Raw genomic sequence first — 19,748 nt, 5'->3', positions numbered from 1 at the left:
GCTCACAAAAGCGTCCCTGCAAACTGTCAATATTAAGTCAGCTTAAACCCAACCCATTCCCTGGGGACCAGGCAGAAAAGCATCCCTCAGCTTCTGCTGGACCAAGAAACACAAATACAGCGTAACTGCTTCAGAGACACCCCCACTCCACTTCCATGCTCATAGGTAACATCACCAATATTTGATCATTTTTTTCTGGAAGTGCTGTCACAGGGAGTTAGCTGGACCGCAGGAAGTAAGCAAGGTTACATCTTATCCCGTTCCTCCCACACTTTTTACTCACCCAGAAACCTGAGAAGGACAAACATCTGAACATTGTCCTTTGGGCCTTCTGTTTGTAAGGCAATCTGACAACTTCTTGGCCTGTAAGCTTTTCAGAGTAGGAACACATCCCTTTGTGTCTGGAGGAAACTGACTGTGGGCACAGATCTTCCCCAAGATCTCCAGGCAGAGCTGTAGCGTGCTTTGAAAGGTTTTGAACTGGGTTGTGTGTTAATGAAGCAGTCACTGGCTCTTCAACCCTTCTGCCCCTGCCTCCATCGTTTACCGGTCCTAAAAAGAAGGGCAGAAGCACAGAACCACCCCCAGAAAACAGTTAATGGGGAAGGGAAGGGCCACCGTGGGTGGTGGTGGGGTGTCAGTCCAGCCTTGCTCATCTGCCTGCCAGGGAGAAGATGAAGGCTGTGGTCTTCTGAGATGGACCTGCCATAGGAGAGCTGGGCCCGAGCTTTGTCCCTTCACCCCTGGAATAAAGGGTAAGTCATAAATATACTGCCAGGCCTCAGAAAGAGAGGGCACCAGCAGACAGGCAAATCAGTCTGAGTTATGATTTGCTTTGTAAAACACAAGCAACAGTCTTTATCACGAGCCAAGAAGTTGTGCAAGTCTTACAATAACCCAGCTCCAATTCCTCTCCCGTTCCTGGCTGCGAGGCTGCGACCAGTTTGGGGTTCGGCGTTAGGCTGCAGAGGGACGTGCTCTGGCCGGTGCAGCCTGGGCGTCCCCCTCCAGGCTGGCAAGGAGGAAGCAGCTGCTGCCTGAACCCAGGCACTTCCCTCTCCTGGACCGAGGAGAACATCCAGCTCAGTACTCGGACATCTGCCCTGAGCTGCTGACTTTCCACAGAAACCCTTGAAGGTATGGCAGGCAAAAGTGAGGGATGAAGTGTAAAACCAGCTCCTAAATAGCCTAAAATCTCCAGTGTCAAGCACAGGCAGTTCCCAGTGAGAAAGTTTAACTTTTATGACAGGCCTTAACCAAAAATCCTGACAGTTAATTTTGCAGCAATACAAGGGACAGCTTTTTTTCCCCATTTCTGAAATGGAGAAGCTGTCAACTGGGGAGACTCAGATATACAGGGTTGAGAGGTAGCAGCCAGCGGCTGTCAGAGCCCAGTGCAGAGTCTCTGCACACTGGTTTAGACAGACTCCAAGATGCAGCTGCAGGTAGATGTCATCTTCTCACCTCACTTTCACGTGCCTGAGTACTGCGGATGCTACTCCTGCCACAACTCCATTTCACTGGCAACTTCAAAATGCAAATTAGTCCAAGAGAATAACTTTCATGATGACCCAAACGCAAATACAATAACCGAGTGATTTCCATTTCAGCATTTCCACAAGGTACAGTACAACAGCATGATATTGCATACCTAACTCTTTCTTCTGCAAAGATATTGCATCTATCCATTCCCTCAGTTTACAGTTGATGTTGAACGCACCCACGCCCCACCTCAAGAAGACAAGCAACACCAAATTCTTCCTGGTCTTAAGAGGTATCACAGAAGACACCCAACAGTGCCTTCAACTGACTAGGTAGTCAGACTGTTCATAACACATTAACCTTCCCCCAAAAGTAAAGGTCAAAATATCAAAGCTTCCTCCTTCCTGGCTCTTGACTGAGGACAAATTTCTTTTTTTCAGTGACGTTGACACTCTTTTCTACACAGGGGAATTTAGGTGATTTGTTCTCAAGCTGCAGGTGTTTTTATAGCCTACATGCCCAAATATTAACTTTATCTTAACCTAATTTTATAATTGAAGTTGAACAAGACATTTGATGTACTATGCTGTTTCTGTGACAGAATACCATGCATGCATCTGTTTGAAAGGTTTATTTCTATCTTCATAAATACATAATTTTCTAAACACTGTGCAAGGCACCAAAAATTAAGTAAAATCTTTTCTTTTAGAGTATTTTAATCTCTTTTGACTCAATGAAGTAAATAAGAATCTGAAACCACCTATTTGCCAATTACAAGCCAGCAGTTAAGGCAGGTACCATTGATACAGTGCATGAATTTTCTATTGCAGTTATTTAAACAAGCAGCGTTTTACTATAGAAGTGCATATACAAACTGAATTCCAAACACCAGCAACCCAAGATAGGCACCTAGTTATGAAATTTCCTTGTATGTGCAGTAGAATGCCAAAAGTTCTGCCATAAAGTGCAAAGACTATGGACAATAACACTTTCTTTTGAGCATTTTGATACCAGTAACATAATACAACGGCTAAACATTTATAAATGTGGTTTCCATTACAAAAACATGTTCCACATAAAAGCTTCATAATACAATCCAGAAACAGAACTTGTGCGTGTACATATTTAAAAAGCTGAAGCTGTACTGGCATACTTAGGTACCGGGTATATATTTGCTGACTTCCATAGACACGCACTAAGTTTATAACCAATTTACACATACAGTCAAAATCATTCCGCTTTGAGCACCGTGATATCCACTGAGTTTTTCCATTTGAGTGACGATGTGCGACATCCGCCCTGCTAATCTGCAACTGAGCATTGCCTGTAAGATGATCTGGTTCACAGCTCTCACCCAGCCCTCCCCAATAAACAGAACCTAAAATTAGTGTCTTCCCAACACAAGTACATGTCAGATGTGGACAAATACATTCATGGTCCCAAACTTAAAACAACTGGTAAGAATTTCACAGTGATCTGGTTAAGGAAGCACAAAGACAAATGATTACATTTAAGATGAAAATTGCCTTAAAACTCAAATGAAGCTATATCGTTATATGATGAGAAGCTAAAGGAACAAAGTATTAACCAATTAGAAAAGTGGCTCTTTCCCAACTAGTAACAAAAAACCTACAGCAATAAACTTAGGGTCCTACTGCTGCAGCAGCCTTTGAGGTAGGTGGCGATGGCTTAAACCGAGGTAGGTAAAGTCCAAACTTGTTTTCAATCCCTGCAAAAGTGGCAACTGCCAATTTATAACCACCAACATGGTCAGGGTTAGGAGCAGGGAGCGTGATCCTAGATTTAGGAACCGGCTCTGATCCAGCTGGTTTTCTGCAAAACAGTAATAATAATAAATTAATTTCCATAGAGTAAAATCAGTATTCACAAAAATCTCCTCCACAAAGTAAGCTGAATGAGAGATTCTGAGCGTAACTCCCAGTAACAAACTAAATTTAGTGCTGCAATGTAATGCGAAATACCCTGTTTTAAAACCTTCCAGAACAGCTAGGAGCCTTCATGTTGATCGAGTATGGTCAAATTCAGATAAAATTTGTAGGGCATTATCCAAAACTGCAGTGTGGGGGAGCAGTGGGTCGTAAGTCTCTGCTACAGTGCACAACCAATCCAGGAACCTAGCAGAGATTAAGTAATTTTTGTGGTGGCTTTCAAACTACTGTCCCCAAAGCTTCATAAAAGGTCTGCAGCTGCTCCTGGGATCACATTAAACAGCGATACGCACATCCATCTGTGCTGTCAACAAAGACAGGAAACAGAGCTGAAGCTCCAACAAATAGATTTGGACTTGGTGACACCTATAGACTTTTTTGGATGTCAGATGCCCTGCCTAATCAGGGACACAGCTTCTCCACCAAACTAATGAGGACTAACGCAGAGTGTACCCTGACCTGGCAGGTATCACACTCCCCCTGCAGTTATATCCCCAGTCCATTACTTAGCCTCACCGTCTCTGTTTACACTAACACAGGTCCCCAGCTTGAAACAGTGATATAAAATGCGGTAATGTTGTGCTGCGGAACAGGTACTGGAATATCATCCTAACCTCCACCACTGTAGCGTGGTTTAAATAATATTTACAAAGCCTTTGCAACATATCCTCCATAATAACAAGACTCTGACTCTGGCATTTTGAGGAGCACCAAGACCCACACAGAACGAAGAGCAGCTTCAGGGTCCCAGACAGATTCAGACACCACATACTTACATTCCCCCGAAGTCCACGTAAAACCATCTCTGCAGTAGCTCGTAAGTCACCAGAGTTACACCAAACTGAGGAGAAGATCGAAATACACGAGCTTGAAAGAAAACAAAAGAGTTCCTAAGTGACAAAAACCACAATTAGAAATCACTTAGTAATCAAAACTCTTTTACACACCTCCCGCTCCTTTCCACAGAGCCTTTGGACCTTCCTCTCGAAGGATCTTCACAAAGCAGTCTACAACGCCACTGTAGGTGGTCTGTCCTGCCCGGGCTGCCACCTGTAGCCTTGTTTTGATGACATCCGCAGGGGTCACCAGAGAGGCTGCAGGCATACCTACACATCACAAAAATCACCTGATGGGTATCACTGACTTGTCACATATGCTACATACCTCATTTACCCAGGGGTAACCATGCCTTTCGTCCTTACATCAGGAGAATCCAGCCACATTTGAGTAGGAGAACAAGCAACAAGAGGCAGCCACTGTGGACGTGGTTTCATCCAAAGAGAGCTTCTCCTAGAGGAACAACCATAACACATCCTTCCTGCCAAGGTGGGAGGCACAGGCTGGATTTTTCAGTGCTAACCAGGAACTTGCATAGTTAATAAGCACAAAGGTTTTGGAGGTGAGGCCGATCTTTCTCTTTCCTTTTCACGACTCTGTGGTTCCTGGCACTCTGGTTGCATTCTGTGCTAGAATAGCCTGTATATGAACACCACCACCACCCCCCCCGCCCCAGCAGTGTGACCGAGAACCAGATAATGCCGTGCACGCTCAGCAAGGCATGAGAGCTACAGTTTAAAAAAAGGGTCATTCTTCTAATTAGGAATGGCAGACTGCTCAGCTGCAAAGCCACAGCTGACATCCTCAGCAGAACACTTGGAGGAAGATTTAAATTTACCCTGGCAGATCATCAACTGAAAGCAAAAAATACCAAATTACCAATGGGTGGTATTTCTAAAATCATTCCTATCCAAACTGGGGCTGCCCATGTTTAGAATTGTAAAAAAAAAAAAGGGGGGGGAAAAAAAAGGGAAAAAAAGCTACGAGACTGTACCCAGAAGACACTGTCTCTTATGGTTTTATTACTTTTCCATTCTGCATCTGTTCCAAACCAACTTGGTCAGATGTAGATGCATAAATCTCCTTTGCTTTTTTTTTTTAGGCTTAATAATTCTGTAACAACTTTTGTCCAAACCAGCATGGTCTGGCTTCAAGCACCAGAGCACCCTTCCTGCAGACTGCTCTGAGAGATGTAAGCGTGTGTGTATCATCAAAATAAGAACTCCTCTCCTGGACTCCCCAAAATAATGCACACGCTGAACTTGCACAGTGGCCAGTCTGGCAGGCAAGTGCTAAAACCCAGTAAAGATTTCTGAACTCCAAAAATGCTGAAATTCCTCTTTGCTTAGCCTTAACCACACCAGGATATTGCTTGAGTCTTCAATTTAAGGCTGGACTTTTGTCCTTCAAAAGCCAACCAGTGTTTTCAAGGAAAACCAAAGGACATACTTAGAAACAATTCTGCTTACTACATGTTGACTTCCATCTCCTTATTCCTCATTCCTTATTACTGAGGATATTTTGCAGTTAAAGGTGTTTTTAATCCTGTTTTTAGGAGCAAAAGACTTTACCGACAAATAAAAATTTACAGGTCACTGCCGTAAGGAGCTTACAATCGAAATGAGACAAATGGCACAGCAGGAGCTGACAATAAAAAAGAGGAGTTAGGGGAGGAGAAGGAAGTTCATGGAGGCAATAAGCAGATGGAACAAATTAAGGAGAGATCCTGTAGCTGATATTAGAATCATCTCAGAAAATGCCATGGCACAACAGGTTGAGACATCTGGTGAACAGTGAAAACAGAAGCAGATCAAGCTAGATGACACGCATGTTGCATGTGTCACTAACAACAGCGAAAAGGAAGAAAATATACCCAGTACATGCAACACCCGCTGGCAAAGGATGCAGGCGCACATCTGAGCACGGCCAGCTTGAATATCCCAGCACCACGGGCTGTGGAAAGGTGGAGCTGCCCACACCCAGACAGAGCTCATTTAGACATCTGAAGTCCGATGACCAGGCAAGATCGCTGGCCAGAGCAGAGGCATCAGTCCAGAGACTGAGACAGCATTTCAGTGGTGGTGGGGCTTTTGTTTTGTCTTCCCCTTGTCTTTCTCATGGCAAAACGGCGGACATATATATGCCCCCACCATGCTTTACTTGTACCCAATAAAAGACATTGTTGTTTTTGTAAACAGTACGATGAGTGCTGTATCTTTAATACTGTAATTTGTTCATGAGAGTTAACCTAGGATGGGATTCACAGGAAGCACTGGATAAAATTCACATTATAGCTAGTTTGGTAAGCCATATCAGCAACAATAAAGACTGCTTCTGTGCCTGAACTTCAAAGGGACGGTTATCTCAGTCTGCAATCACCTGACAATGGCTAGAAAGAGAAAAATAGGAAAATCTAAGAAATGACTTGGCTTAAAAATACCATCTTGTGTTTCAAGTCTGTAAATATGATCCAAAGTTCAAAAATTGTTTTGTTCCACTAAAATGGGTGAGAAATAAGCTGGCTGTAAGCTCCTGTTGAGGGGCTTGGAGGCTGGCTGTGGTTTGTGGTGGGGGAGGGGAGCGGACAAGGGGGTTTTAAGCACCAGTCATTTGAACACAGCTGGTTTTCCTAGTGCCAGGTCAATTCCCTTCCTCTACGAGCTACTGAATACAGAGCTATATGCTTCAACAAGACAACGTAACTGATCTTAGCTGTATCCTAAGCCCAGATACTGGCTATAAAAGGTCCCTGCTCCTCAAGAGACACAGCCCCATATATAATCCTGACCAAGAACAGTTTCCCCAGGGAGAAGAAAGCTTAAAATCAAATGAGAAAGCATAGCTAAACCACCTATCTCTGCACTGGATTCATGCCACTCCATCATTTTTCTCAGCTGACAGGTAGCAGCAGCCTGTCAGTGGCCATGCTGCACGAAGAACTCAGCTGCAGCTCAGAGAAACCAAGCAGCCTCCAATGAACACGATGGAAATACCTGCTAATGTGAGCCCTCCTGCTTGCTACACGCTCCCCCAAAGGTCCTGTTGCACAAATTTTCAAGCCCATTTCTTTCCTGGAGGGAAAACCATGGACATAGCAGGAGCAGGACACTCAAGCTGCCCTCTCCAGGAGGCAGCCACCAAATGGTGGTCCCTTTTGGGTGTAGAAGCTGGGTGCCATGCCAGGGATCAGCAAGGCAGCAGATGCAAAGGCAAGCTGAGGCTACAAAGCGTGTCTCTGTCGTTTCCCTTAGGCTCTGGCACACTCAAGTTGAATGCATCTGTGACAAGTTAAGTACGATCTGGCTCGCCTATCTGCTATGCAGCAGGCTAAAACAAGCCAGTGCTCAAGATCACACTCAGCACCTCTGTCATATCTGGGTGCGCTGGGAATCGGCAACCTGTGGCACAGCAGAAATATTTTCAAGCTTTTCTGTTTTGTTTAATACAAAAAAAAAAGGTAAGGGTAAAATACTCATGAAACCAAGTAACTGCATGGGATACTGCAGGTAGCAAGTAGTTGTCATCATTTTGTCACATGTTATGTCATTGTGTTTGGAGAGCTGTACCACTAGCAGGATTTTGGACTCCATATACCAAAATTCAAGATTCCTTTGTTCATAAAGAATTTCACGAATGCCATGATTTTATTTATAAATCATTTTAACAAAACTTTACCAGTCAGTCAGGCACAGCCAAAACCAGCACAGTAACTTCACAAGGAATTACGATATATGATAATAAAACATCAGCACTTAAATCTTTCCCTTTCTTTTGCCTCCTCGACATTATGACTATACCAGGAACTTAACATTATCTTTATTCTTAACATCAACTCACTCTACAACATGGTAGCTTTCTGTTATTTGGGCAAAAGGTTGCAAAATACAGTACAGTTGCATATAGTTCTGAGCTTTTCAAAGTTCTCACTGCCATAACTATTGCACTGCAGGTGCAATATAGTGCCAGGCAAGAAGAAATTTGGGCACTTACCAGCTATTGATCCAGCCAAGAGTAGATTTCCAGGGCTAACCCTCCCATCCTCATTTGCAAGTGAAGCTTTCAAATGAGCATAACAGGGGAAGTAAATGGCAGAGAAGGGGATGTCACGCAAAAAGCATGCCTTAGCACCCTGTGTTGAAAAAAAGAACAAGTTTTGAGAATGAGCAAATTTAACGTGATGAACTAGGAATATCACAGAACACAGCAAGATTGTATTTTTTTTGTTGTTGCAAAGGACTTAGAGAAAAAGCAACTTCTTCTCTCAAAATTTTGAGAGGTCCATGTTTTTCACCCTGCTGAGGAGTGTCTGTGTATTCTTTCTTGGTTCAGTAATTTCTGTCATTATATTTATCTTGCCTACTTCTCCTTCACTCCCCATTATTCACTCCTATTATTGCTGATAATAGACAAAATGTCATGTGTTGGAGTAAACTCTGGTAACACCTTTGCAGAATTTTAAATAGTTGATATTGTGACTATGCACCTGTAATGGAGTTTAGGATGTGTCTGAAGTAGATTATGCCACAGGACAGGTCTGTCCTCTCTCATTGCCTCAGAGAAAATAGTGCCCAGTCCATGCATCTATGCAGACACTGCAATTGATAATGCAACATGTATCGAGGCAGAGAGAAAGAGAGTAGGGCCATAACACTGACTCTTTCACAGAACAGTAACAGGATGATTTACTTGTGATTTTTAAAGTACAAGTTATACGAGATACAGTTTGTTTCAAATAAGTTTCAAGTCTTACTGTAAAATCTGCCTTGCTATCAATTTGTTTAAGTGGTACAAACAGCCAACAAAGTCACCAGTAATACAGCTGGTTTCAAATCTAAGAGGGTGGTAAACAGGCAATGAAAGTTGCAGTAGCAGCAAGCCATTAACTGTTTTCCAAGCAGGGGGAAAAGCAAAAAAGCCACTAGGGGAGGTCAACCAAAACAAAATACGAAGTAGTATCTGTGCTCCAACAACAAGAGGGACTTGCAGTCTGACTTCCCTCAATATTGAGATTCAGAGGACACCAGAGCCTGAACACACCAGAACTGAGACCAGCAGGAAGGCACAAATAGGATGTGGCCTTGAAAAATGGGTAAAATCTTTCAAGTTTGAGAAAGAAATAGTTTGCGGGTGAGCCTAAGCCTCTTCTCTGTGAGGCAAGGGTGGAGTTGCAGTGAAACTGCTTGAGGTTCACCCACAAGCCCTCCAAGGGTGCCCTTGTTACTGTACTTCTCCTGCGTACAGGTCTACTAGGGCATGGCTCAGTGCCAGACATTTCAGAGGGGACCTGCTAATATCCACAGAATTTAATTAAATCTAATGATGTGCCTTGACATACTGTAAGCTTAGCTTGTACTCTAATAGCAGTTAAAATATACTGCTTATCCAAGTTGGATGCTGGTTATCAAGCAAAGACACAAGAGCTGCAAGGTGTCAGAAAAACTGGAAAGTTGCCTTTGAGCGAGGCAAGGCAGGGGCGGGCAAGCAGGATGTGTGACAGGCAAACCAGGTCCTGCAAGCCAGTTCACAGGAGATGCGAGGAAGTGCAGTCTGCAGTCACAGAATGCCTCCAAGAAAATAAAGATTTATCTAAAACCAGCCATTAGATCTTCTAGTTAGGCTTTCTGTGTGTCACAGACTCAGTTACCGAATGCGGAGAGCACCACACGCTCTGCTCTAGCCCCAGCTGCTTTCCACCACACTTTTTCAGCTTATTTGTTGATGTTTTCGGACTGAGACCTCACCGCTTCCCCTGACAGTCCGTTTGGAGGTTAATGACTCCTGCTGTTAAGACCCTTTGCCTGGTTGCTAAGCTGGATTTGTCTGATTTATGCTGCCAGTTGCTGGTTCTCGTTATGCCTTTCTAGATACACTAAGGAAAATGCCATAAAGGAACTGGAAGCACTGCTGTTGCAGCCACATCGCTGTTTGCCGGCACTGAATGAGGTTATCATCAGCCACGGAACAAAGCGATGCTGGGCTGGATTCTCCTCTCAAAATTACCTGCAAAGCCCACGCACTTTACCTTGAGGGCACAGAGAGGGTGAATCTTTTGTCTTTACCAGAGACACAAGAATTCTGGCCTCTCGTCCACAACAGAAGCCCATTTTACAGTTTACCTTTAATCTTCAACATAAAAAGACTAGGGTTTTACCAAGTTCTGGATGAAAAAACAACTTTTTAATGATCCAATGTCTGCACTCTATTTACCTCACAGAAAAATCATGAAACTCACTAACGAAACATTCATAGACCAACATGGTTTCTTCAAAGATTTATTTTTAGAGCATGCTTTTCCTCAGGGCAAATCTCCTCGCTGCCTTTGCCCTCAGGGCACATTACTTTTATTTTCTTTGCAATGTTGTCATTAAACACTGCGCACATTTTTTCCTCTGCATTTTTTTCATACTCTGAAATATCTCGACATAGTTAAAATAACTTATGGAAATCAATAAACTCCAAATGCAAGCAACTCTTAACTCAACCCGAGTTGCTAATATTCCTCCCCCTTCATTAAAAGGCTCTTTTTCATGGGGCAGAAACAGCATATAGTTAATATCACTAATAATATACATTCAGGTACGCAGAGAGGGAGGGATGTCCACCAACTTAGTTGGCTCAGTGTAAACAAAAGCTGGATCAAAACTTGGATCCACTTTAGTAATAACCCAGCTTGGCTCTGCTCCAGCATCGCAACAGTCTAAAGTTTCCCCCCATCGCTCTGTTTAAAGCCTGGGAAAGCAGTTTAAAAGCAGGCCTCATTTAACTTCAGGTTAATCATCTGCAACCAGCCTAGGCCAATTAGGAAGGCTTAGGGAGATTGGCCACAGTATCTTGAAAAGCAAAAGAAACATTTATTTTACTTCTCGCACCTATTTGATGTGGACAACGTGCTGAAAGCCAAAAGGAGTTTTAATCAATCCCCAGAAAGCTGTAAGGATCATCCGCCTGAGTTTATTCTGGCAGCCAAGGTGCAGACCTGCCAGGCATGAAATTGTTGGGAGATCCTACACACCATGACATGTGCCTCCCTCACACAACAGCCAGTTGGCTCCCATCTTCAATCTCTTTAATAACCTTAAAGCTCTTAATCTCGGATAGTATCTCACTGAATAAACCAAGGGAGGGAAAAAACCCCTGATTGTCAAAGATTCGGATAAGTAAGCCCAAGTCGGTGCTGGGGCAGGTTCTTTAGCATGCTAATTCCTGCTTATACCAGCTCTACCTGCAAATAAGGCTCTAAACAAACTATTTCTACTACAAGGGGAGGGTAATTATACTGACAAAGGCACCTCTGTGTCGGGTTGGGCAGAAGGAGCCGGCAGGTCTGGGAGACGCAGGCTTAACCTAGTCTCCTGCAGTGAATGCACATTGTCTAGTGCAGGGGGAAAAATGCCAGACTGGGGGGACCTAGCAGCGTTCAAGACAACAGTGGTGCACCTTGTCTGAGAGGGTTATTTAATGCTTCTGGCACCTGCACTTACAGCCACCCCCTCTTTTTCTCCTTTACAGGTTTAGAATTTATTTGGCGTGTATAATTGTTATTTTGATCCTATAGGTACAAACAATAGGCAGCATGTCATTTCTTGATCATTTTGCATTCTTCTTGGGTTTTACTACAGACTTAACCCTTTGGAATCGGTGCCCTAACAGCACCTAACAGGTTTTGTAACAGTCAAATATTAGTGGCACTTTCTTTCAAGGGCTGTAATTTTTTCTACTGTAAAATGACATTGCTTAAAAGCTGCTATAGGTTTTTATTCACATATATTTCTACAAACCAAAACATGAAAATAGTGGAGCACATCAAGTTAGAGGAATAAAACGCTGATTTCAAATGCTGTGCCAGCAATTCAGATTCCGTTTGCAGACAAAAATTGTAGCACTTCTTAGTTGGAAGAGCTTTTTTTATTTTCCAAGAAAATTTCTGAACAGCAGGTTCTCACATATGAGAACACAGTCACAAATAGGCATGGTGGATGCAAATTAATGTAACTCAAAACTTTTACTATTCCGTTTCGTATGTTTATCATCCTGCTGCAAACCTACAAGTTCAAGATGTGAAATACCTCAGCTGTTATCAAATCAACCAGGTGGGAGCTTGGTACACATCCTGTCACCTGAGATTACACTTTCCAGGCCAAACACACCAGAAGCCCGTTTATGAAGTTCTCAAAAAAAAAAAAAAAGAAGAAGAGACTTTTGGAAGCTTTTCTGACTAGTTCTGGAAATGCAAACTGTGTTGGAGATATCAGCCAAAGCACAAACCTGAGCTAAATACCTTCTAGTAACTGTATCGTAAACATTGCCACAACCAATGTATCCTTTCTTCGAAGAATCATTTACTACCATATTATTTACCATCTTCTTGGGATCACAGAATAACTTTGTTGTGCAAAATTATGGAGTGGCACTGTCTGTTAAGCTGTAAAGCACTATTCAAAATGATTATTTATAAAGAGAGTGATATTTTATTACACATTTTACGGCAAATAGTATATGGATATGAGTTTCTATAATGTACAAAATAAGTAGGTGTACTTGCAATGTGTATTTACATGAGCACTTTAAAGATGTCTTTTGAAACCAACAGAATAGAAATTCCACTGACTTTAACAGGACTTTATGCATATTACTGTGTAAGACAGGCAGAAGTCAGAAAATATATTAGCTGATCATGTACAATTACTTCAATATTCAACTGTGACCAGAATTTAAATAAAATCTATTAAAAATACTGAAAACCAGAAATGTATCCTTTCCCATTTCTGCCTATGCAAATGACATTTTCTGTTAGGTTAAATGACATTTTCTCTGACTGCGATATACTGTATCTGTATTTTTAAGAATAACTGCCATCTATAGAACATCTGTAGCTAAAGAAGAATTTACTAGTCACCAACTTCCATGCCCTGGTGCTTTCATAGCAACAATTACTGGCAGAAAGAAGATAAATAAAGGAAACAAATTCCTTCTGCAAAAGTGCTGTTATGTGCCTCCCCAAAGGAGTAGCTAGGTTTTGAGAAGTACAATGTTTTAAAATACTTATTTACACAAGTAGTTCAGAATTTTAGACAAAGACAGAAAAAATATTTGCTTTCTAGCTTTAAAGAACTACAGGGGTTCAAACACAGCAGTTAGCCTAACGACCTGTACATGTCAAATCTTTTTATTGCTGGAATTAACATGCATTTTATTTCTAAGCCGCATATCATTACAGAATTGCTAGTATCTGAACACCCAGTGAAGGCACACTGAGTCTGGGAGGAAGCTTTGACTTTGAGTTGTTGTACTTACTATGATGGACAATTAGTTGAAGTGAAAGAACTCCTCTGTTTTTCCAGACCTACTGGTCTTTAGGTTTTGGTGGGGAAGCAAGAGAAGGAGAGGAGATCTGAATTATCTGACCTGGATCTCTAAGCACCGTGATAGCAATTTTTCCCCAAATAAAAACTTTGAGAGTTACAAATGTACACCAAGATAATACTGGTCTTTAAGGAGAGTCCCCTCAAAGCACTAGGATGGTTCATTCCACTGTGCAGAAGGTTGAGCAACCATGTCAGAAGGCCAGCATGGATGAACGGGGAACTCATGACTGAGCTCAAATGCAGAAAGGAAAAAGAAAGCAGAGATGGGTATCAGGTATCCAGGAGAAATACAGAACCACTGCTTGGGCATGCAGCAACTGAGTCAGAAAAGCCAAGGGTCAGCTAGAGTCGGATCTAGTACAGGATGTGAAGGGGGAGTAAAAAGGGCTTCTGTAAGCACATCAGCAGCAAAAGGACAACTAAATAAAGTGTGAGGTTGTTGCTCAATGGGGGCAGGAAACCTAGTGACAAAGTACATGGAAAAGGCAGAGAGAAATTACTTTTGCCTTGCTTTTTGCTAGTAAAATCTGCCCTCAGGCCCCTCATGAGCTTACGAGAAAAGTCTGCAGGAGCAAAGCATCACCTACAAATAGAGCACTTAAGCCATTTGCATGTACATAATCTGTGAGACCAGAAGACATAGCTCCAATGGTGCTGAGATACCTGGCTGATGTGGTTGTGAGGCTATTATTCAAAAGGTCAAGTCAGTCAAGGGGGTTGTGATGACTGGAAAAAGACAAACATCAGACCTATCTTGAAGAATAGCAAGAAGGAAGATCTGGGAAACTACAAGCTGTTTGGGTACACCTCTGTCCCTGGGAAGTTTATGGAGCAAATGCTCCTGGAAGCGATGTCCAAGCATATGAAGGGCGAGAGTGATTGGGAATAATCAATATCGATTTATTAAATCACAGCTGACCAACCTGCTCGCCAGATCTGTGGATGAGGCGACAGCAATGGATCTTGTACACTTTGACTATAAGGAAGGCTTTTGAGGTGGTTTGCCATAGTATCTTCATAACTAAACAGTGGAACATCAGCCACACTCTCAGCAGATTAGTGGATGATAACTGAAATGCGGGAGTAGCTAGTGTGCTACAGGGTAAGGCCGCTATTCAGAGACCTTCACTTCACAGGATGGAGAAATAGGCTCACAAGAACATCATGAAATTCAAATCAGCAAATGCAAAGTCCTGTATCTGGACTGGAATAGCCCTATGCAGCAGTACAGGCTGAAGCTGAGTGAACAGAAAGCAGCTTTGGAGAAAAAGTCTGGAGCATACTGGTGGCCAAGTTGAGTATGGGTCAGCAATGCCTCTTTGCAGTGAAGACAGACAGCCACACCGTGGGCTGTAGTAGCAAGGATGTAAGGGAAGTGATTTGTGCCCTCCATTCAGCACTGGTGGGACCACATCTGGAGTCTGTGTCCACTTCTGGTCTCTCCAGTGGAAGACAGACATTGCCACACTGGAGTGAGTCCAGGGCAGGGCTATCAAGCCAGTTGGATAGCCCATGGTGTATAAGGAGAGGCTGGGGGAACTGAGTGCTCAACTCCGGGAAGAGCAAGCTAGCAGGAGACCTTATTGCTCACTTCAACTACTTAAAGGGAGGGTGCAGGGAAGACAACTCTTCTTGGAGGTGCACAGTGGAAGGATTAGAGGCAATGGACAGAACCTGGAACATGGCTAATTCCAATTATGCATTAGGAAAAGGGTGAGGGTCTTTTGGTTCTGTTTGTTTTAAATAATGAAGGTGGTCAAATATTGGGTCAGGTTGCCCAGATAACCTCCAAACTGGCTTTCAACACAAATTATTCTAACATCAAGTCCGTAAGTAGAGTGGAGCACAGAGCAGAGATCTCGGCAGAGTACTGCTGTGAATTGTTCTGTGTCACTAGCACAGTAGGGCACCACGTTAACATGCCAATCAATGACCCAAAAGAATATTAATCTCACTAATATAGAGGAGCACCAAAACTACGCAATCCAGCTTCTCAGTGATCCTCAAGCGGCTATTCATTTGGACTAGAATGCTGGGATAATTATGATCATAATCAATACAAGATTCACTCAGCTGGATACAAAAAGGGTTTACATAGCATTTCCTTTGTCAATTTGTTGACATGAGACACAAGATTTATTTGTGCCTTGGTTTTCTCTGTTAATGCAAGACAGGAACACTGAAATTACCTATGTCAGGGGTATGTGGGCATTTTATTTTAAAATCCACAGGAAGTGCTTCATAGGTAGAAATTAATATAAAATGTAAGAATTCAAACAACAAGCAGTAGATCTTGTTAAGACTTGCAAGAATTTGCCTCATCAAGCTAAGACCAACATAGGTAATTTTTTGCATCCTCTGGCTGCAGTTATAATTAATGAAAGTACATTCTTCCTCACTGACTACTATATGGGACTCTTACAGATTTTCACCCAAATTTCAGCATAAAATATTCACAGGAACTAAGCAGAGCATGCCAGAATGATCTATCGTGGTAAGAACAGCTTTCAAGATTACTCATTTCTGAACCAGGAAAACAGAATTTTCACTGCAACGTGGTAAACGAAACAGCACCGAAGTGGAGCGACAGAAACAGAAAAGCCAGCGTGAGGATGACTAGTCCTGATTTAAGAGGTTTGTAACTTACCAACACAGAAGTAAACTTACATTGACGAGCAATGGAAATACTTCAGCTGTACTCTGAGCTTGCAAATTGACTAGTAATGTTCTCATTCATCGTAAAAACCCCAACCACTTAAAAATATCTGTGCTCCTATTTTGAAAAATTATCATTATGGTAATATTAGTTTCAAATTAACATCACGTCTTCTGGACTCCATCTTTCTGAAATATGTGATATCCCTCCACTTATTCTCTCTCTATAACAAGCCTATTTTCTCCACTGCTGGCAGTACAGACAAATCATTGATCTTTGCTCTCTGAGTATTTCATCAGCCAACTGTTGAGGGAATCCCTTTTCTTCCCACCCCAAAGCAAGACCTTTAAGGAAATTCTGTAAGCAATAGAGGATCCTGTCCCTCTGTACAGCTTCTTGTACTATCTTGCCCTACTCGGCCTCATCTAGACAGGGGTCATCTTCATCTTTTCCAGGGACACAGCACTACAGGCACTTGATATCCATTAATCCAGACATCAGAAGTGAATTATTTGGGTGGTCAGTGGTGGAAACTGCTGTAGAAAACTGCAGTCAACCCTTTTTAGAGCAGTTTGACAAGAATTTCTAACCATTCAAGTGGAAAAGGAGGAACATTATAATCTTGAACCAAAACTGATGGAGTAGTTAATTTTTGTTTGTTTTCCTTTCTTTTGGCCACACAAAAAAAAACCCAAACCAACCAAAACCCACAGAAAATCAATTCAGGCCCTATCAAACTGAAAAAAATGAAAACAAAACATTTTGTTATTAACTATGAAATGAAATATTACATTTAAATTTCAGATTGTTAAACAATTTTTAAAAGAAAACTTCGGGCGGGGGGGGGGATATCCATTCATTTCAAACGAAAATTCCTGAAATAAAAAGTCTAGAATTTTGCTTTCAACACTTGCAAAAGAAAGTTAATCAGTTGGTCCTAAATCATGGCTAAGATAGACCAGTGTTTAAACAGCTGGAATACTTACATGAAGGCCTGTTAAGCCTATAAACAAACTCCAAGATTCACAAATAAAACTATTTTCTAAAACAAGTATCTATTCTTGTTCTTCTGCAGCAGTAGGTATGGAGTCTTACTTAGACCTACTAAAACAAGTACATTCAGAGATTGAGACACAAAAGACAAAGCTAAACCAAAGATTTAAGATGCAAATGAAAGAGTTGTTCTAACGAGTGAACAGCATGAAAAGTACTGAGATAGACACAAAATCCTCATTCCTGTTTTATAGTTTTAAAGCTAATTTGACTCATTGAGAGTGCAAGCATTCCGAATGTACCAAGATATTTCAGTTCTCATTAGTAGAACATTTATTATTCTTTGATGTTCACTTGGTCATTATACTCACTAAATTAATTTACTAGAAGCACTACCAGAGGAGGTACCACCTACCATATCTAGTCTCATCTAAAATTAATTTTTGACCATTGACATCTCTGGGTAGCATTTACTGGGTCTGATGACTTCGATGCAATGAGTTATTAATCCCTGCCTGGCCTCACCAGCGCTGCCAGCTTCAGTACAAGCATTCAGGAGAGGACTGCTTTTGCCTCTAACACTGCTGTTCTACAAGCACCTCAAGGCAGTATAAAACTCCTCTGGTACAGACTGATGGGTTACCCGTGCTGCGAAGCCATTCCTCCCTTTGCCTGGGCACAACCATCCTGAGGAGCTACAGAGTGAGCTGGTCTGGGTTCAAAATAAACTAAGCCGTAAGAAGGCTTTAGTTTTAATGAGCTTCCTGTTCCAGATCATTACGTGGCTGCATCAACACTCTTGCTGGCACATAGGAGAGGGGGGCAGATAGGATTGCCTTTTTTTTTTTTTTTTTTTGTTACAGTGCCAAAGTGCTTGGTGGACAACAGCACAAAACTGCCCAATGACAGAGCTAGCCGTGACTAAGGGTGCACTTGGACACAAGCCTTCTACGTGGCCTGTGCTCTGTTGGGTGGGTTACTGTGACTGCCAGGTTAAATTCTCTATTTTTGTCAAACCAGACAAGGTTTTGTAGGCAATGGATCTAAATTGGACATGGAAAAGGACATGAACACAAGGAGTGGGGTGGAGGGGTGAAGAGAGACAGAAACAGAGACAAGAGTAAAAACAATAGAAAACCCTTCTGTGGCTTTTTTTGTGGAGGTAAATGAACTTAATGAATGAATCAATGAAACTGTGTAGCTTGTGATTAAATAACTGCCTGTTTCAATGCAACATAGTGCTGTAACCAGCTCCTGTTCAAGTGTATTCCTTACAAATATTCACCAAGTATCTACTCTAGAAAACAAATAATTCATAATACAACCCTATACATTAATGTCATTTAGAAATGGAAAAGGAGCAAATTCTGCTCAGCCACCAAAAGCGGGTGTTCAGGAAAAAAAAAAAGTCTAAAAAATGCTAACTTTACTGAACTAGTTCATCACTCTTTCTCATTTTATGTTTTAATTTTACTAGTCCAAGTAAAAGTCAGTAGCTGCCCTCCATTCCTGCACAGCCTCAGGGATGCAGACTGTTTACCATATCCATGTTTTCAGTTGCAAATGTTGACCTGATCAACACCATAATGCCATTTACTAGGAGTTTACACAATAGCATCAGCTTCAGTAAAACACCTAAAAAATTAGCAAGTCAATTTAAAGAGAAAAACAACTCCCCACCAAATCCTATTCAGACCTGCAACTTCTCTCCAGGCCAAAACATACATACATCTACCCGAGGGCAGGCCTCCTCTTTGTAATGTTAACAGAACAATTTAAAAGGATTGGATGCTTCAAAATGGAGATGGAATTTAAATACTGTGTAGGAGGGGGATGGGGCTCATTTGGTGGTTTTTGAAGTATCTTCAATTTACAGTTGCACTGCTGTAAATAAGGAACAGGGGAATACTGCCTGCTGCACTGGAAATATTGGGACAAATGGGTGGTGTGAAACCTTTCTCCCAAGAAGTAAGCTGCAGAATCTGAAGAAACACCACACAGTGCTCTGCAGTATATGGCATTCATTACAGTTTTTGTTTCAATACTGTGTGTAATGGCTATCTCAAAGTACTCCAAGACCTTTCATATTCCCCCATATGTAGCCTCCTCCACCTAAAAGCAGAAGGCAGTAAATGAATCCTTTAAATTATTTGCAGCATGCATCTTAATAAATTCAACAGAAGATGTTTGTAATCCTGCTCCAGTCTAACATTAAACCTAATTTTATTTCTACGTATTTACATATCTACGTGAGGACAGTAACGTAGAAAGCATAATTGTAGAGTTTGGAGTATACACTCATAAAAGCAGCTTTTCCTGATATTATTTGTGGCAATGTTCTTCTAAAGTAGCAAGGGGAAGCTTGCTTTAGGAGTTTATGCTGGGCTCCCACTGTCTGTATTTCTTCACTATTATTGTGATGCAATTCGTTCCTATCATCGAACTAACAATGACATCTAGGAAAGC

The 19,748-nt window shown here is 41.9% G+C and overlaps 1 protein-coding gene across 1 annotated transcript in view; it reads right to left on the bottom strand.

The window, feature by feature from the left end:
- Positions 1 to 2,094: 2,094 nt before the first annotated feature.
- SLC25A13 (solute carrier family 25 (aspartate/glutamate carrier), member 13) overlaps positions 2,095 to 19,748 on the bottom strand; it is a 78,674-nt gene continuing 61,020 nt past the window's right edge. Inside the window, exons 14-17 of the mRNA XM_009709800.1 lie at positions 8,259 to 8,397; positions 4,379 to 4,537; positions 4,208 to 4,298; positions 2,095 to 3,315 (exon numbers count right to left, since the gene is read on the bottom strand). Coding sequence (XP_009708102.1) covers positions 3,126 to 3,315; positions 4,208 to 4,298; positions 4,379 to 4,537; positions 8,259 to 8,397 — 579 coding nt within the window. The 3' untranslated portion in view covers positions 2,095 to 3,125. The remainder of the gene's footprint in view (positions 3,316 to 4,207; positions 4,299 to 4,378; positions 4,538 to 8,258; positions 8,398 to 19,748) is intronic.

The sequence above is a fragment of the Cariama cristata genome, unplaced genomic scaffold (assembly GCF_000690535.1).
Source record: "Cariama cristata isolate BGI_N322 unplaced genomic scaffold, ASM69053v1 scaffold7391, whole genome shotgun sequence".
NCBI lineage: Eukaryota > Metazoa > Chordata > Aves > Cariamiformes > Cariamidae > Cariama > Cariama cristata.
Note: the sequence above shows the minus strand (reverse complement) of the source record. Positions and strands in the feature narration are given on the sequence as shown.